This window comes from Mustela putorius, unplaced genomic scaffold (assembly GCF_011764305.1).
Source record: "Mustela putorius furo isolate JIRA1106 unplaced genomic scaffold, ASM1176430v1.1 tig00003901_pilon_pilon_pilon, whole genome shotgun sequence".
Lineage (NCBI taxonomy): Eukaryota > Metazoa > Chordata > Mammalia > Carnivora > Mustelidae > Mustela > Mustela putorius.
The window spans coordinates 20,083,487-20,103,964 of record NW_025422049.1 but is presented as its reverse complement, the minus strand read 5'-3'; the positions used below and the strand labels follow the sequence as shown (position 1 = coordinate 20,103,964).

The 20,478-nt window shown below is 35.8% G+C and overlaps 1 protein-coding gene across 1 annotated transcript in view; it reads left to right on the top strand.

The window, feature by feature from the left end:
- IL1RAPL2 (interleukin 1 receptor accessory protein like 2) overlaps positions 1–20,478 on the top strand; it is a 617,445-nt gene that overhangs the window by 586,285 nt on the left and 10,682 nt on the right. Inside the window, exons 6-8 of the mRNA XM_045068289.1 lie at positions 405–550; positions 9,778–9,921; positions 16,036–16,206. Of these exons, the coding sequence (XP_044924224.1) occupies positions 405–550; positions 9,778–9,921; positions 16,036–16,206 (461 nt within the window). The remainder of the gene's footprint in view (positions 1–404; positions 551–9,777; positions 9,922–16,035; positions 16,207–20,478) is intronic.

Sequence of the window (20,478 nt, the reverse complement as noted above, 5' to 3'; positions counted from 1 at the left end):
CAAAACTCAAACTTCTAACACAAACACTACACCTATCGATTTTTTTCCCTTTATGGCATGGTGCAAAAATCTAATTTGTTTTCGTACATTCAGCTTAGAACATGGAGCCCAATGTTTCCTCATTTTTGCCACATAAATCATGTTGGCTTCATTTGCCAAAGCCTACTGGCATGGTAATATTTCTTTTTGCTGAATGAATTCCTCAGTTGTTTCATTTTCCATCTGATCTTCACATCAAGAGTCACTTTTTGTGTTTTCTTATTGAAGGCTCCATACATTCCACCCAGTTAAGATTCTCCATGCCCACTGGAGACCTTGTGAACTACATAATCATTTATATGTTTGCATGGCTGCTCTCTCCCCAAGTTAAACCAGTTCAACCAAGAATACTGTCTTTATTTCAGGCTCCTCAAAGAGCATCTTGGAGAAAAAGAAGTGGAATTGACACTCATCTTTGATTCAGTGGTGGAGGCTGACCTGGCAAATTATACCTGCCATGTGGAAAACCGAAATGGACGGAAACATGCCAGTGTTCTGCTGCGTAAAAAGGGTATTTATTTTTATAAGTATTACTATGGTTTGTTTAGCTACCAAGTAACTATTGAAGTTAAGTATGCTTCCTGGCCTTATTTTATCATGAGGCATGAACTTCTATTAAACATTTTGTCTTTTTAAGGAAAAATATCTTTTTTGCTATGGATATTCACATAAAATACCTATAATCTTCTATCCATTAAGAAGTAGATAAAAAATTAAATAGTTATGTATTAAATTTAGTGAGATAAAATGTACCTTGGTTATAAGTGTTATATAAAATTTGATAGGTATTAACATTTAAATTTTTCTCTGTGCTTCACCATTTCATATTCTTAAATGAGAAATTGGGGATTTTATTATTGGATAAGAAACAAAGTCACTTTTTTATTCCCTGGCTAAAATATAAATAAAAATAGTGAAGAGATATCATAATATTCTTGTAATTGTTATAATAAAGATTATAAACAATATTTCATGATATGATCTGGTGGTGTTAAGAGGCCTCTGAGAGGTGCATATCCTTTAAAATATTTTGACACTTATGGAAATCTCTCTCTAAATTTGGTTCCAGACAGGGTGGAAATTGCATATAATGAACAAGGAAAAGAAACTAAATTTACAGATAAAGGAGATAAAAGCAGGTATAGGAACAATAATCCCAGCAGCTGGAGCTGCTTCTGAGATTGGCTCTTACCCTGCCACAACTCTTGATTACTGCAAAAAGCTAAATAGTTCTGTATTTGTGTATCTGGCAAAGGTTTTCTAAATGTAACAGAACAAATGTTCTCAATCAGTGTTCTTGTTGTCTAGGCTATAGAGCAATAGAATAGATTCAGTCAACAAGGTCACTAGTTGTACCTCTTAACCAAGATAGAGTTTCTATTTTCCAGCTAACCCTAATACTTGACCTTGACCAGCCATTCTAGGGAAAGCAGGAAAATGTCATTATTCTGAAAATAATGCTTTTATCTCTCTAGTACCATTTCTTACTCAGATGGATTTGATTCCATCTTAAAATAATGGATTTTTTAAATATAAAGGAATCTAATATGGAACGTGAAATCAAGAGACTCTGGTTGAAGAGATCCTGTTTCCACCACTGATTCAACTACTTGGTTCAGCAGTACTAACTTGTCTGATAAAGCATCCTGAACCTCAATTTTCTTATCTGTAAAACATGGATAATAATATCTACCTTGTAGAGACATTTTGAGGCTCAAATGATAATGATGTAGTGTGAAATATGCCACACTCAGTGTTTGCTATTATGCAGAACTTGGATAACTTCTCCTGTGCACTAGGCAACCGCATAATCCACCTACATAAAGGGCAGACGTTCATCATGTCCAGATACCTTATAGCAAAGATCACTTTGTTCCTGCTCATTCCAGTCTTATTTTAGGCTCAGAGATCATCCAAGCTAAGGTCTGTAGTACCTCTGTATCTTCAACAACTTGGGCAATGTCTGACCACTAATAGGCACTTAGAACCCATCTGGTTAATGAATGTTATCTTTTATTATTGAAGATTATGTATAGCAAGTATTGTGCTAAGTACTAGGTAATAGAGTGATGAATAAGATAGACATCCTCAAGGCTGTGTGGGGCATGGGGCTTATAATCTTCAGAGTAGTGAGAGTGCAAAGAAAGACAAACTTTAAGCAAAAAATTGCCCAACAAATACATAGTGTTCCTGCTATGAGGAAAAATAATGGTGGTGGTGAGTTTCCTATCACTCAGTCAGCAGAGATAGGAATAGCCTTGAGTTTAAAAACAAATCCATTTCTCTTTAATAAGGAAAGCAACCACTAGCAACCCTTAAAATTTCTAATAATCTGACAGTAAAAACCAAAGCACAATGTATAACTGCTACTTCCTTCTGCAAGGAAACGTGTCTAAAGCATGCATAACTGAGAATATCAATTCCCCTCTTTCTCATCTCCAAATATCAGAGTGCTGCAGGATTCAGGTCCCCTCCTCTCACTCCCTAGATGATTTCATTCCATCTCCATCTCATGAGCTTACTTACATATATGCTGACAACTCCCGAATTTATATCTGTAGCCTGCCTAATCTTGCTAAACTCTAGAGATATATTCTTTTTTTTTAAAGGTTTTATTTATTTATTTGAGGGAGAATGAGTGAGAGAGAACATGAGAAAGGAGGAGGTCAGAGGGAGAAGCAGACTCCCCAAGGAGCTGGGAGCCTGATGTGGGACTCGATCCTGGAAGTCCAGGATCATGACCTGAGCCAAAGGCAGTTGCTCAACCAACTGAGCCACACAGGCGCCCCCAGAGTTATATTCTTAACTGCTTATTCAACAACTGTTCAAAAACTCCACTAGTAGACATATCTAGTAGGCATATCAATATTCCCTTGTCCCAAATAAGAATTCTGATTTTTCCTTCCTGTAAACCTGGTCCTTCAGTTGCCTTCTCTATCTCCATCATCATCCTTCCAGTTGCTCAGGCCAAAATCCTGAGAGTCAGACTAGTCCTCCAGCAAATCCCATGGCTTTGTTTTCAAAATATGTCCAGATTCTGATGACTTTCCTCACCTTAATTGTTACCACCCCCCTAGTCTGAAACATCAACATCAGTTGTTTGGCTCAAGGCAGTGGCCTCCTAATGGTCTTCCCTCTTCTTCCTTGTCCCCTTATCGTCTATTCTCATAACAGTAGCCAGAATGATCCTTTTAATATGTAAGTCAGATCATATTCCTTTAATCAGAGCCCTCCAATTATAGACCCTCTCTCTTACACTCAGAATGAAATCCCAAATCTATGCCATGGCCTACAATGCATAACATAATCTTTTGTGATATCTGATCTCATTTTCTACTACAATCTGCCTATCTGTCTTAAGTAGCACAAACACTAGCTTCCTTTCTATTTCTTGCGCTCACCAAGCACAGTCCTGGCTGATGGTCTTTGCCTTTGCTATTTCCAGGGCCTGGAACACTCTTCTCCCCATTGTTCTGATGATTCACTTACTCTTTTCATATAGGTCTCGGCTTAAATATTACCTACTTAATACCTTTCCCTGGCCACACTATATAAAGTAATACTACACAACACTCCCTTTGTTTTTGCTTTTTGTTTTGCTTTCTGTTATTTAGAATTTTGAAATTGTAATACAGTTTTTTTAAGATTTTATTTATTTATTTGACACAGAGAGGGAGATCACAAGTAGGCAGAGAGGCAGGCAGAGAGGGGGAGGCAGACTCCCTGCCAAGCAGGGAGCCCAGTGTGGGGCTTGACCCCAGGACCTTGAGATCATGACTTGAGCTGAAGGCAGAAACTTAATGACTGAGCCCCCCAGTCACCCCTGTAATACAGTTTAAATCAGTGTGCCAGGTCCATTTCATCTCCTTCACTGCAAGATCTGGGGGCAGGGACTGCTTCATTTTCTCAGCCTACTCTTTGTGATAACCAAGATATCAAGATATCTGCACTTTCTCTGTTTAAAAATTTTTAACTTTACTGAGGTGAAATTGACAAAATTGTAAGATATTTAAAGTAACAACATGGTGATTTGATATACATATACACTGTGAATGGGTATCCCTTGTTGAATTAATTAACACATCCATTACTGCACCTATATACTTTGTTCTTCTTCTCCTTTTTATTTATTTATTTATTTATTTATTGGATGGAAGCATGTAAGTTCACCCTCTTAACAAATTTCAATTATACAATACTATGTTATCAACTATAATCACCATTTTATACATTAGATCCTCAGATCTTATTCATTTTACAACTAAAAGTTTGTACACTTTTACCAGTTTCTCCCTATTTCCTCCCATATTCCAAGCCCCTGACAATCATTTTTTTACTCTTTTTCTATGACTTCAGGGTTTTTTTTTTTTAGACACAGATAAATATATAAGTAATAGCATGCAGTATAATATTTACCTTTCTCTCTCTGGCTTACGTTACTTAACAGAATTCCCTCCAGTTTCATCCATGTTTTAATAAATGAAAAGATTTTCTTCTTTTTCAAGGTGAAATAATATTAAATATATATATGTGTGTGTGTGTGTATAACTGTATTTTCTTGATCTAATCATTTAATGAACTATCCATCCCTTTCTTTTTTTCTCTTGCTTGGCTTTATTTCTGTTTATTGTATTTATTATGTATTTGTTTTCTTCTTTTTTTATTTATTTAAATCCAATTAGCCAAGATATAATATATCATCAGTTTCTGGTGTAGTGTTCAGTGATTCATCATTTGCTTATAACACCCAGTGCTAATCACATCATATGCCCTTCTTAATGCCCATCATGGAGATGTGTTGGGGGATGTGGTATTTTTTTGCTTATCTCTCCCGCCTCACTACAATATAAACTCCATGAGAACGGGGACTTTTCCCACCTTATTTACGCTATATCCTTAGGGCATAGAATATAGTAGGTGCTCAAAAGTATTTGTTTGGTGAAAATCCTTCTTTTAGAGGGCCAGAGCAATAGGCTGGAAATAGGTAATAGGGATTGGTAAAGACAGGATGTACCTGTGATTTTCTCTTGTCTAGTGTCTGCCTTGGGCTACCTAAATGCATTTCTGTTTTTAAAGAAATTCAGTTTCCAGATTGGGGATTGAAAACTTAAATACCTCAGGGGCCAGGCAGATAGTGAACTTTTTTTTTTTTTTTTTTAAGAGGCTGGATATTATGGGGAAAGAAGCACAGGGGCTAGAGAAAACATGCTTCACCTTAAAGGGGCAATCACTACTCTTTTCGACAAGATTATTGCCATGCTTGTTGAAATGTAAACCCAGAAATATGAGAACTTCGGAATTTTCAAGTTAAGTTGAAACACTAAGCATGCAATCTTTTGATTTTTAAATATTAGCATTCATGCTTTGGAAATATTATATAGAACAATAAAACCTTTGGGGGGAACATGGTGCACTTTCTGTTTTAAGTAGCAGTTAGATTTTTTGCTTTGCAAAAGGATGCAGTTCATCTTCCCTTATTCCATTTTCTTTAGGAGCGCTCAACAATATGGTAGAGTTCCAGAAAAGAGTGAGAAGCCTTATGGCTCTGCTCCAATGTTTTTAATCAGACTACACTCTGGCTTGTCTAGAAAAACTTCAGATATTTCCTTTGGAGTTGAACCTTTCAAACTTTATCACAGCATAGCCTGGCCTCAGTGGCTGCATTGTTTCCACCTGGAATAACAGTATGGCTTTTTTTATGGAACAGTAACTTCCTGATGAGCTGTAAGTCAGACGTTGAAAATGCCCTAAGTGATAATTATCGAGAAGAAACATTTTTTTAAAGATTTTATTTATTTATCTGACACAGAGAGAGAGAGATCACAAGCAGGCAGAGAGGCAGGCAGAGAGAGGGAGGGACGCTGGCTCCCTGCTGAGCAGAGAGCGCCATGTGGGGCTCGATCCCAGGACCCTGAGATCTCAACCTGAGCGGAAGGCAGAGGCCCAACCCACTGAGCCACCCAGGCGCCCCCGAGAAGAAACATTTGATGAATCCTTTCATATAATGAAAAAGCCTTTGATAAGATGAAAACTCATGTCTAATATATCCAATTAACACGGTCAGGCTTTCTCAGAGCAAAACGACCCTTTCCAATGCATCTTTTACCTGCACCTACCACTTGCTCACTCCCTGATGAACTATTATCAACAATTACAACTAACATTTTAGTAAGAAGTCCATCCCATTTGTGTGTGTGTGTGTGTGAATGAGACTGAATTTATGCTAAGGAAATTATGATAATTGTTTCTTATCTGCACATATTGCCTTTCCCACAAACAAATCTTATCACTGAATCTCTCTGTTCATTCCCAGTGCTACTGCCCCACTGCTAAACCCCCAATCTGTACAGGAAATCCCCAGGTGGGATCTCCTAACCTGCTTACCAACTTATGAGATAACTCAAAACATTTCCAGTCTTCCCTCTCTCTAATCCCTTGGCTTCAGCTGCTACTTTGCCCATTCCGATCCCCTTTCAAAGTGAAGAGATAGTTGGGTTCAAGCTAAGAAGGTTAAAAAGAATTACACTTTTACTTTGAGTGCCTACAAAAAGTTACAATCCCACAAATTGCTATTCTGGATATAGCTATCTTTGTGATGTGTATATAAGACACAGTCCAAATAAAATGACTTTCACCTTCTCAGGAAATGTCCCTAGAAGTATAGATCCTGCTGAGATAGGAAATGGCAGTTGAAAAGAGAAGACAAAAGAGAAGCCAGGTATCCTGTGGGTGATGGCAATTCTGCCCTCTGATTATAGGATGCATGTTTCCCTTTTAATGTCTCTGCCTGGGCTGAATGAAAGAATACTGGTTGTCTCAGGACTAGGTACACAGTTTTCAACGTGAACAGCCATCATTAGGTAATATCTTTCAAAGACCCCCAAACCACAAAGGTACTTTTCATACCATGATTTTCTTCCATAAATTTACTGCTGATAAAAGGTTTCTGCTACTTGGGAGCACAAATTGTTCCTACTGCTGAAGTTTCTTATCTACCTAATAGCAACTCTACTCTGTAAATAGCATAGAAATTGCTGAAAAAATTCCCATTTGGTGACTTTGAAAGCAGTTGAATTCTATTCTGACCAGAAAGAGAGACAGGCAGAAATATAGGAAAGAGTAAAAGCCAAAAATATTTACAACAGTAAATGAACATTTACAGCAGAAAAAAACATATTGAATCAAGTCAATCAATGTCCTAATACCAAAGAGAAGTCAGTTTCTAGAGTAACAAAAAAGTCATTGCTCTGTCAATTTAACACTGGCTGTTATGAATGCATAATTGATGTAAGATGGTGAGAAAACAAGCAAAGATTTTGATATTGTAGCCCTACTCAGGTCTCATAAACAAGCCTGTCTTTCCACCCATATACAGCCACTGTATAGTGGCTCCTGGGGAGCTACATTCTATACAGACGGCAGGAGGCAGAGCTAATGTGTGGTACGACATTTTTTACCTGAAACATTTTGGCTCAGTTTTCAAAATGACTACCTCTCACACCAGGCAGGACAGAGATAGAATCCAGTTTCCTATCCCTACTTGTTATGGGTCTGCTCATGATATTCTTCATTAATATATTTTGTCCTTCACAGCAGCCCCACTCCCTTCCTTTTTCCATCATTCCCTCTCTCTCCTTACTAAAAAAGAGACATTTACTTATGCTTCTTACATTTCCACTCAGTGACTTTCCTGATTGAACATGCTGTCTCTGGCTTCTACCATCTCCTCTCTCACTCCACCTCCTTTCCAAGATCAAATTCTCTCTCCCCATGAAACCTAAAACTTTTCTTCATATGCTGGACTCCAGAAGGCCCTTCTTTTCTCTCTGGTACAGTTACAGAATTCTTCAGTATCCTCTAATGAAGTGCACGAGACCTACTCAGTCCTTTCATTCTGCCTGGTGAATTGTAGTTTAGGTTATTTTCCTAGGAAGGACAGGAGGAGCCAAAATTCACTGCAAGTTACATATTCTTATGAAGCATTACCAATTGTTCTATGAAGCAAAAGGGAGAAGTCTTTCCTTTGTCAATTTCCAGCTGAAGCTTACAAAACAGTGGTATAATAAAAAGGGTCTTGAATTTGAAACTAGAATATCTGGGCTCACATCCCATCTTGGCCACTTCTTAGGTATATGACCTTGAGTAACTGAATTAAACTACTGAGTCTCAGATTCTTCATTTATAAATTTGCCCTATAGGATTCTTGCCCTCAAGGTTTACTTAGAGAATATATTAATAGACTGGTTGAAAATTTTATGTATAATATATATTACTTATAGTATCTATTTTATATATATGTAGCAGTATATTTTAAATACTATGTATTATATGTGTAGTAAAAATTGTATGTAGTATATATTGTATATGTTTATCTTTTTCTTTAATCTTAATTGTCATATTGAGCCTGCCTAGTTTCTCTTAAGCAATAACCCTATGTAGGGACAAGGGATATCGCCAGGGAAATGTTGACAGTCTGGTTTTTAAGAGACCTTCAGGAGTGGCAGTCTGTCATGGTTAGAAATTTGATTTTGACAGTGTCACAGAATTTACCCATCCAAGGAGGCTGATTGATATAAACCAAACTCATAAACAACTGATACACAAACTAGAAATTCACTCTCTTTTCTAGTTTCTAGCTACATAGTAAGCAGAACTGATAATTTTTAAAAGTCAGTTAGTAATTATGGAATTAAATTAAGGGGAGGTTAACTAATATTTTATGCAATTTTATCTATGTTTAAGATGAATGAATATCCCTATCACACAGAGGAAAATATGTCTTTGGTCTGGTGTCTTTCAGATTCAGTCTTTCTCTTCTAGACTTTGCTGAATTCACATTCTAAATTCTCTTCTGACTTCCCATTCCTCTGAATTTCATGGTACTATCCTCTTTTTTGATGATACCCCTTAGATTTGTTAATATCACTAATTAAGCTATGCATAAATCAAACCCTGAGCCTGGGATACATTAGATCTCCTTCCATTATGTGTTGATTTAATTTTTGCAGCTATTAGTGCTCTAGGGGTGCTCCTCTGGAGAAGCCTAGGGCTACTATCAGTTAGCCTAGTGTTGGATGAATAGTGCAAATTATTAACCTGGGTTTCTCATTCACTTTTAGTCACACTGGGCATATTATATTATATATATATAATAGTCATTTATTCAAATAAGTAGGGGGAATGGATAAGCTAATTTTCCCAGGTCACCTTCTATTGGATTATTTTCCTAGGGTTAAATGGAACAGTTACATCTTGCAAGCTCATTCAATTTGATTTGATTCTGAGAATAATTTTATGCTGCTCTCATGTAGAATAGGGCCTGTGGCCTGAGAAGTACTAGATGGTAATCTTACTAAGTCAGTAAGATAATTTAATAGAAACAACAAAATACTGGCCCTAGACCCAGAAAAAGGCAGTTCTAACATTTCCCTGAGATACTCTTAAAACAGAAGTATATATGTAAGATTTAGATGTGTTAAGAACAAATTGGGAGTGACTATTCCTTTTCAAGTAGACATCATTTTCAAGAGTAAAATTATTCAAATCTTCAGAAAAGAGTTAATTTTATGAAAATTTGATTTACACAAATGTATCGAGAACAGGCTACTTACCGCATTAAGGAAGAATCTTTTGGAAAGAAAAGCAGAATGGTTTGTACATCTTACAGACTAGAAATATGGAAAGATCCCAAGTGTTGCTGATTTAATTACCCTTTCCTGTTTATTCTATCTGTTCCAGATTTAATCTACAAAATTGAACTTGCAGGAGGTCTGGGAGCAATCTTCCTCCTCCTTGTACTTCTTGTGATCATCTACAAATGCTACAATATTGAACTGATGCTCTTCTACCGACAGCATTTTGGAGGTGATGAAACTACCAATGGTAAGCTGTATCCTGTTCAACTTCAATTAAAAGGCATGAATTTTTGATTAGGTAGGAGAATATCCCTAATCTTAAATGATACATGATGAAATATTTAGAGTTACAGGGCTCAGACTAAAGCAAGTTACCCCTCAAACAGTTCAGAAAAAAATTTATGTATTTATCAAGAAAGAACAAAGGGGAGAAAATATTAACCACAGGACAATCTGGTTAAAGGATATACAGACGTTCTCTGAAAATATTTTATTTTTGTATGTTTGACACTATTTCCAAATAAACAGTTTAACAAGGAGACATGAACTGATCTGGAACTAAAACAATTGCTGTCAAAACCCTTCCCCTTACTAAGAAATAAATTAAGAATCAATTCCATTATTTTCCTCCAGAAAATTAAGATTTAGGTACAGATCATTTTTAGCCATTCCTAACATTAAAAAAATAAGCAAATCATTTAAGAAACAGATTAAAAGCTATGAAAAGTCTTTTTTAAAATCTCACAGTGCATCTGGATCCACATATTTTGGATGATTTTAGAACCAGTCTCAAAAATGACCTAAAGGATAGAAATTCAGAATGTAGTTTGTAATTTTCTTATATTTGCCATCTAGGGCCCTAGAAATCTTTTGAATGAAATATCAGTAAAGCATTGCATTGAGCCTTGTTTCTTTGAACATTCAAAAATGATTTAATTTTTCAAGAGAATAAATTACCATATATCAAATCAATACCAATAAGAAATCATGACATGTAACTCGATATGCATAAAGTCCTCAGCCACAAACTACTGTAAGTCTTGGAAATGTATGTGTGGAACCCCTTAGGTAAACCAAGATTAAAAATAAGTCCATTTTTAAGTCATTAAAAAGTCAGACTTTGATTCTACGTTTCATTATATTAAAATAATGAAGGTTAGAGCTTTCGTTTGTTTTTGTAAGATCATGGTCTTAAAGAAGAAGGATTCATGATTTTGTTTATTTTTATAGTGGTAGAAGAAGGGCAGGGTGATGACTGTAAAAAAAAATTTGAGGAATCTTCAATATTGGTCCTATGTTTTCTATTATGTAAATAATGATGAGTGGATTTTAATTGACTTATGTTTTCATAGTCAATTAGAGAAATGTTGAATGTTGTTTGATGAGTACATATGCATGCTCTTTATCAAAGCAGTATATCTACCCAATTATTTTTTTATTTTTTTAAAAGATTTTTATTTATTTGATAGAGAGAAAGATCACAGGTAGGCAGAGAGGCAGGCAGAGAGAGAGAGGGGGAAGCAGGCTCCCTGCTGAGCAGAGAGCCCGATTCGGGGCTTGATCCCAGGACCCTGAGATCATGACCTGAGCCGAAAGCAGAGGCTTAACCCACTGAGCCACCCAGGTGCCCCTCTACCTAATTATTATAGCAGTCATTTAAAAGTATTATAGACCCTTATTCAGGCATAGTTTCAAAATGAGAGATTAGTGCCTGTTCCAACCATAATTATGTGCTCCAACAATATATATGAAAGTATGGTCAGTTTCTAGATACAGAAATTAATATAGATAAATCTGACTTCTCAATCAGAGACAGACATATCTCTCTGATATGAGGAATTTGAAAGGCAGGGTGTGGATGGGGGAAGGGGAGGAGAAAATGAAACAAGATGGGACTGGGAAGGGAGACAAACCCTAAGAGACTTTTGATCTCAGGAAACAAACTGAGGGTTACTGGAGGGGAGAGGGGAGGAATATGGTGGCTGAGTATGGACATTGGGGAGAGTATGTGCCATGGTGAGTGCTGTGAATTGTGTAAGACTGATGATTTACAGACCTGTACCCCTGAAACAAATAATACACTATATGTTAATAAATTGAAAAAAAAGAAAAAATCTGACTTCTTACTTGCACATGTAAAATAACTAGATGAAATGTACTACTGAGGAAATAGTTACTGATTCACAGGTGCCAACAAGTGGCTAAATTATTCAACTGGGAATATAGAAGACACATTGTCTAAATGAAAGAACATGAGAGGGAGGCTCCTGTGATTAATTTGTCTTGAGTCATGAATATAAGCAATTTGTCAATACCCTCTGTGATGATACAATTTATTAAGTTAATCTGCAATAATTAATTATATTCATCACCCATACCCAAGAATCCAGATTAACTGATCAGTTGTAGTACATATTTGTAAGGCTGAATCCATGCTAGCATCATAGGACATTTCAGGATTAAATTTTCTACTTTGCATCTACATCTCCAGTGTGGTTCATGTAGTGAAAAATGACAAAAATATAGAGCATTTTGGTTAGAAAATTGTATGTACTGATTCCAAACCTGTTGTTTTAGGGAGCAAATGTAATGTGGAAGGAAGGGACTTCAATGGTTTTCATTAGGAAGGAGAATTCAAATATTTTTTTATTCCTAAGAATAAATGGAAACTTAGACCTTAAATATACAACACCTGTACTAGCTGAATGGAATACTAAAAAGTCAGCAGGTATGTGGTGAGGATGAATAAATAAATGAACATTAAAGCTCTATTAGAAATACTTGGTTTCATGATGCCAAATATCAGCTAGATAACTTCCAAATTTTTCATTTCTTTATTTAAGTACTTTGGCATCTCATGGACATATCTTAGTTTTACCCTTATACTTTTTGTTCATACTTTCTCTTTAATTCATAGGTATAGTAGCATTTTTGAAAGTTCTTATAAAAATGCCTTGTTTTTATAAAATAAAATCAATCCAACAGACTTTTACTTCTTAATCATTCTTTATAAACCTCATTTCATTTTATTTTTTTTTAAAGATTTTATTTCTGTATTTGACAGAGAGAGATCACAAGTAGGCAGAGAGGCAGGCAGAGAGAGAGAGAGAGAGAGAGAGGGAAGCAGGCTCCCTGCTGAGCAGAGAGTCCGATGTGGGACTCGATCTCAGGACCCTGAGTTCATGACCTGAGCCGAAGGCAGTGGCTTAATCCACTGAGCCACCCAGACGCCCCGTCATTTCATTTTAATCCACCAATGATAGCTTCATTTATTTGACCTTTGAGTTTTTCAGTCATTAAATATTAATTAAGTGTCCACTATGTGGCAGGCTTTATGTATGATATATTTACTTATATTCCTCATCTGGATCAACACATATACACATACTATAGTAGGCACTAGGGATATAATAATCCACAATGTTACACAGTCTTTGCACTTTAGAAGCTAAGGATTTAGCACTGTGTTTAGCATAGCCCTAGAACTGGGTTGTAAACAGGAATGGCTTCCTGGTGGTGAACAGGATTAAAATGAGCTTTGAAAACTGGAAGGACAGGAGTGACAACAGGAAAATTCTTCAGTTTGGTTCCCTTCCTCATAACTTCTCTCTTCACTGGGAACAATATACGCATGGTGATTGCTGTGCAAGCTCTCTTTCTTGTAAGTCTCTGCCATCTGCATTGTGCTCTATTTTCTGGTTCCTCAGATGAGCTTAGTCAGCATGATTTAACACAGAAGAAGGCTCATTAGCCTTGCCTAGCAGAGTGGTGTTACTTAATTGCCTTTTGGTTTTAAAACAATTTTCAGGCCTTGTTGTTAACCTTATTTACATCATGTTGTTGATTTTGCTCTTCCATCTTGCTCCTCTCTAAGAGCAACAGCTGTGGATATTCATGAGATTTTCTTGGCTGCCTATATAAGGCTGAAGTGCGTTTTTTAAACTGTGGCATCTGCATCGCTGCTTGCTCACTAACTGGCATCTTAGAGCTTCTGGGACATCTGACATGGTGGCTTTAAGAGCACTCTTCCTGTTCTGTCCAGCCACCATAAGCTCTTTAATTCTTTAAATATTTAATTCATTTTAAAGGGACATGACTAAAATCAGAAGCAACACTTTCCCAAAAGAATGGTGTGCTTCTAGAATGTTAGGTAAAATTTATTATCCAGACATGTTAGGTGTTAACAGATATCAAAGACATCCACGTTCTTTATCACAAATTGATTTGGGATATGCAAATATGGCAATATTTTTCTAGAAGAAAGTCTGTAGCATCACCTATATTAAGGTATAGGTGAAACAAGTAGGGACGAGGAATATGTGAGTTTAGGCATGTTTGGAGGGCAAATAGTCTTAGGATAAACAATATAGACAAAAATATAAAAGGCCTGGCCCAATGAGTGAAAGAGGTAGTCATTACAGATGGTTAGCTCATAGTAGATGCTCAACAAATCACAGCTGAATAAATTAATAAGTAGTTGAATTTAAGGAGTTTGCAAAGCAGAAATGTCATCAAAATCAGAGGAAGCAAGGGTCTAGTCTGACATTATGGAATTTGAGGCAGCAGCATCATCCATTAAGAACAATGAAATACATTCTGTTCATAGGAATGGATCTGTTTGTCCTTTGGCCTATTTTATTCTTCCAGCTGTGTATCATCAGCAGCTCTAAGTCCCAGGTCAGTAATTATAATTGGAGAAAGTCAAGGACTTGCAGGTGCATCCTGAACTTGATTGGAACAAGGGCAGAGGTGCTAAGATTACCAGGAGGTTCTTACATTAGCATTGCTTATGAACATTCTCACTTCCAAGTGGTGTTTTATGCATATGAGTGGAATGTGCCCCATTTGTAAGCCAAATGATCTCAACTATCCAGGGCAGTCCTTCATGTGCATCTGTTTCTTGGCAATCAAGTAACCCAACCAAGTTTTATGGAAGCCTTTTCCAGCCAGAGGACATGCTAAAGAAAAACCTCTTGTCTTCAGGCACCATCAAAACGTAAATTACCAGAGTTCCTTTCATGTGGGGGTGGTGAAGACTGGAATCTTACTAGAATTAGAAAAATATAATCCTGCCTCAGATATCACTAGATAATCAAGGTGTGCCGTGTACTTCTACTCTAAGGTATTTATATGTCTCCATATACCTATCATTTATTTCTCCTTTAGTAGGTAGAACTAAATCATTAATGGTATAGATGAGTGGCTGCTTCATTCTGTAAATTACATTTTGGTCAGGATTTGCTATATTGTAATCAGGTCTGCTTTAATGGAAAATATTGATGAGGTTTAGAAACAAACCCTGAAATATTTGCCTATCTTTTAAAACTATTATTTGCAAGTAACAAGGTTTACTAAATATTAAGTTTCACTTAAGTCTATGTTCACTACATTAACTTTTAAAAATAATTTTCTATAAATAAGGGAATTTAGAAAACCACTATAACTTTTCCAATGTGGCTTTTCTAAAACCAATGGAGACTAATATTTTGAGTGGTTGTATTAATAATTTTGGGGGAAAAAATATGTAAACATTACATTTTCTCTTTGGAGAGGCTGAAGAGAGAGAGCCAACACAGCAAAGGAGGAAAAAAATACTTTCTCAAAGCATAGTTAATTCCCTAAGTGTGTGAAGGGAAAACCTAATTTAGCAATAATGGAAGGATGTATATTTTGAAACAAAGGCTTCTTTTGGAAGCTTGTGTCAAATTAGTTGGCCATGGATTGAACAAGAATAACAGACAATGCACTTGTATAAAACCCAGCTGCTGTCTCTAATATTTGATAATGAACTACTTTTTGTATATGAAGATGACAATACTAACCAACTGGAAATATGGCATGTGTTGTGAGTAGTGTCTCCAGGAGTGAGGCTGGATTATTTTGATCTTCCAGACTCTAGGGCCCAGCCCCTCTTGGATCTCTTGCACATATTTGTGCAAACGAGGTATATAGCCTGTGACCAAGTAACAGAGCCAAGCCAACTGGCACAGAAAAAGTTCAAATCCATGACTTTGGTCTATTTAGTCCTGCATTCAATCACACTGAGCTAATCATTCACACATCACTGAACATCACAAATATGTATAGTCACCAAAAGTCACAAATAATAATTCTCTTTTATTCTGTCCTGACTATAGGTTTCCCATTACCATGACTATTTAAGCTCATATCATATGACTACGTTATGTGGAAATGTACCAGATTTCTTATAACATGGCATGTGGTTTATTTTTTTTTTCTAATTGTAAAAGACAGTCACTAATTATACTGTTTAGTTCAGCCTGTTAATGGTTATAGACATTTAGTAGTTAAAGAGAACCTACTAATACATAAAACCCACTTGTTGTTCTTTGTATTTAAGACAACAAGGAATATGATGCCTATCTGTCTTACACAAAAGTGGACCAAGATACTTTAGAGTGTGACAATCCTGAAGAAGAGCAGTTTGCTCTTGAAATACTGCCAGATGTCCTGGAAAAACACTATGGATATAAACTCTTCATCCCAGAAAGGGACCTGATTCCAAGTGGAAGTAAGTACTTTCAGTTTTGTATTTAAAATTTTTGTTTCTTTTATGAAGTTACATGGAGGCTTCAGATGTCAGAACCAAGTATTTAGATAGTTGTTTCTCATAGGAGATTTTATTAAATTCAAATTTCTCCACTATGTCTGTGTCCTGGCATGCACATTTTTTAAAAGGTACTCTCACTTGCATTTCAGTTATGGTTTTACATTTTAGGTATTGCGCCTTAATGGTATTTTTAAAATTACATTGCCTTAGCATTCTAAGAAAATGATGATCCTTAAAAATATATATAAAAGTCAAAGCCTTTTCAATGCATTTCAGTTTCAAAGCTGGTCTTCTGTCATTGTCCTTCTCCTTATACCTACATTCGTTGTCACTAATAACTGAAAATATGCCTTGTTACTCATTTCCAGATTTATTGGAAAAAACACATTAAAAAAATGTATGTGAGACTATGGGGTATAGAACTCACTGTGTATTCAAGTTATTTTAAAGAGGCTCTGGACTTGAATGCTACTTTTAAAATATGCTACATATTGAAAGCTATATTTGAGCTTTTAGAATAAATTCAGGTTCAAGTAAAAAATTTATATTTAGTTCCTGTTCATGTTCAGAGTGCTGTACAGGCTAAAGTGTAAGGGGAATACAGGAAAGCTTAAAATATGACCCTGTCTTCAAAGAGTTTAAAATGCCATTGAAAGTAAATATAACTACTAGAATTAGTTTGCATATGATTCTATATTAATATCCTTGAGGAGGGTTAAAATGTGTCTACCAATCAGAATATGATAATTTGTACCCATGTGATAACAAAATTAAAAAGCTTTTATTTCCCATACTTCACAGTATATAAAATATATTCATATAATTCCATTTCATGTTTATAATAACCCTATGTAGAAAAAGAGTTGATACCATTATCCTTAACTTACAGATAAGAAAATAAGTTCAAGTACTCCAAGATCAGATAGCTGGCAAATGGTAGAGCTAGGATTAGAATGTGGATCTATTTGACTCTGGTTCTCAGTCTATTAGATCATGATATTACTCCAAAACATTTATTCAGATTATCAGCTGTCCACCAAGTTCACTAAACTGAAAGGAGATAATTTGAAACACTTGATTTTTGGTTGTTTATCTCTTTTCTCAGAATGCATATGTATCTAAGTATGTTTCTGTATGCACGTGAATATGCACACTTAAATGTACATAGAAAGAAACAAAGAAAACAGTATTTACTGGTCAATTACTCCCTGTACCACAAATGTAATAATTCCCCAAGCTCCTTCTCACAGTCTTCCACTCTTTTCTTTCTGTGATTCTTTTCATCTTTATGACTTGAGATACAAGTTCTACATTGATTGAACCCCAAGGAACCTGTTGATACCTCTGAGTCATTTTTGATTCTTCTGTATCTCTCTCCTAAATCCAGTGTCCGTTTCATCTTTTCCATTCTCAGTTTTACCTTCTAGTGTAGGCCTTAATCACCTCATTACTACAATGTTGATTACTCTCTGCCTTCCTTAGTATTCTTCTCATCCATCTATTTCCTCAAATATGTATAATTTCTTGATCATATCACTTCCCCATTCAACCTTAAATTGTTCAACATCTCCTGTAGGATAAAATCCATAATCATCAGTTAAACACTCCTGTAGTCTGGTGTTAGCCCAGATCAATCTCCTAAACTTGTTTTTTATCATTTCCTTACACCTTTCACTGTAACCATATTGTGCCTTTGATATACATTGTATGTCCTTGTAATGCTTTTGTTCATGCTAGCCTTTTATACCTTTACAAATCTTATTTACTCTTCTCCATATCACTGCCTGTATAAAAGGCCCATAATAATTTCTCCAGTCCAAAGTTCACACATAAAGTCACTTTTTGGCCTATAAACTTTTTTACTCCTGTGACATTTTATTTTATTATTTTATATAGTTTCCCATCTATTTATATTTTATCTACTCAGGAAGATTATAAGCTCCATGAGGGCAGAGACTATATTTCATTTATTCCATATTCCTGTCATCATCTAGCAGAAAAGTTGAACTCATTGAATGCTTCATAGGTGCTTATTGATTTTGTTTGAGCAGTGTCTAAGATAGAAGGAAATAATGAGAATGAAGTAAGTCAGGGTTTAAATTTTTGCATGACAGTGTCTAAGTGGCATTTTTTGTTAACAAGGCAAACATGAAAGCTAAAAAGGAGCTTTCTACTGGGAGAAAAAAAATTGTGAGTAATTCATATGAATAGCTTCAGTCCTTAAACTAGGCTAAAGAGTATATTGTTTTTATTTTTTTATATTCAAAAGAATATTAAAAGGGGTTTAACATTGATATAAAATTAAAAACATTTCTTAAATATTTTGTTTAATTTATTAGATTACTATTTTTTCTACTTTGTCATGAGTATCTTTTTAAATGTAAACATTTTGCAACATCAATTTTTAGAATTATATCCTAAATTGTATTAAAGTAATGTCATTACCAAAATGGAATTTGTACTCTCTGTTAAGTCATCTTCAATAGGATTCAATGTCGTGCTGGGCTTTCTGTCTTCTTGCATTCCAAAATTGTTGGTACCACAGTAGGCAGTCTTTATCAACTCCACCAGTTCTTCTGAAATGGAAAACAGTGCTTTACCATTGCATACATCAGAAAGGGAAATGGGGGTAATATAGAACACAAGAGAGTCACTTTACCTAGAACTCAGTAGATGACAATAGCTTATTATGTAAAGAAGAAGCTATTGTGCATAGGTGAGAGTCAGACCCAGGCAGCATGAAGGTGAAAGAGATGCATCCCCAAATTGCGTCTTATAGTCTATTTTGGGGACCTGACTGGTCAATTAATCAACACAGTGGGTCAATGTAGTTAACAGGTGGTAAAATATTTTACACCTCATTGAGTTAGCTAGTTGTTTGGCTAAATTGATTGAAATTAGTTGTTTCAGTGTATCAAAGACCCATCTGAACATCCTCTTTGACAATAGAGTGTGAGGCTTATATAAGCCATATTTCCTAGCTCTAAGCTACAAGATTTGAGTTGGGGACTGTAACTCACTGAATAAGAAGAGATGTTAGGAAGTTGTCACCTACTATACCCTGACATTTAAAGAACTTAACATAAAAACACCCAAGAAGTCATTAGGATGGCAGAAATTTTATAGTCCATAGAAGATCACTTTAATTTTTTTGAGATTATACAACCATCAGACTGAGCAGGGATTTGGATTCTGTGTACTCAGTGGTGCACAGGAAGACTCCTTTTATAAGTAAGCCATTTGGGACAACTATGCAGTTTTTAGATGCAACCACTGGAGGGTGTTTGATTTTAATCCTTCCTTCCTAAATGAGGAAATTCATGTTCTCTGAATTCTGATTTGCGAGTGTAACCTGCAGAAATTCTTAAAAAGGCCCTTTGACAATTTTTCTTTTTCCATCAACATTTTAGAGCTGGCTGAGCAGTCACCATGTCACGATTAACGAGTTTTTTCTTGGCATTTTTAGCATGCATTCAGGAAGTTGATGAAGTATATGAATAATATACTTGATTTACACATGAATGACAGAGTAGAAAATTTTGGACTTGGTGTATTATTGGTGTGTTGGACTTGGTGTGTTATTAAAGAAGCTTCTGTGGTCTGTATTTGCAGCCATTGGTACAGATTTAACAGGTTATGCTATATAAATATAGACACATTCCTGGGGGGGGGGGAAACTAGTTACAATATTATAAGCTATGCTTGTCCCTCACATCTCTTTTAAAATATGTTGACCCAAGACTACTCCTTCCTCCAAAAACTAGCAATGAGGTCTTTGAGGATTGTAAAAGCAGACTTCATAATATCATCCTTGATCTACAACAATAATTTTCTATGAATCAAATTAATGAGGTCTATGTCATTAACCCATTAATGTTTAATATCTTCACTTTTGATGTATCTTCAGTTTCTTTTGGACCACTCTCATGGTATTCCAACTCAATCTCATTAGCACACATACCTTTCCAGTGCATACAGTTTCAAAGTACATGAAGGGGACTCCACCCATCTTCTATCTCCCTCTCAGTCTCTCTCTTCCTCATATGACCAACGGTTCTCAAAATGCTTCAATAGAAAGATGTTACTTTCCAAGATAAGGTTGTATCTGCACTGTTTCCACGTGCCCTACTAAGGAAGTGTCCTTTGGCCATCATGAGGCAGCAGAGATGGGGAGATTTGACACAAACATTTTTTTCATAAAGGCTAAAACTAAAAGTCTTCAGCTCTGGACAT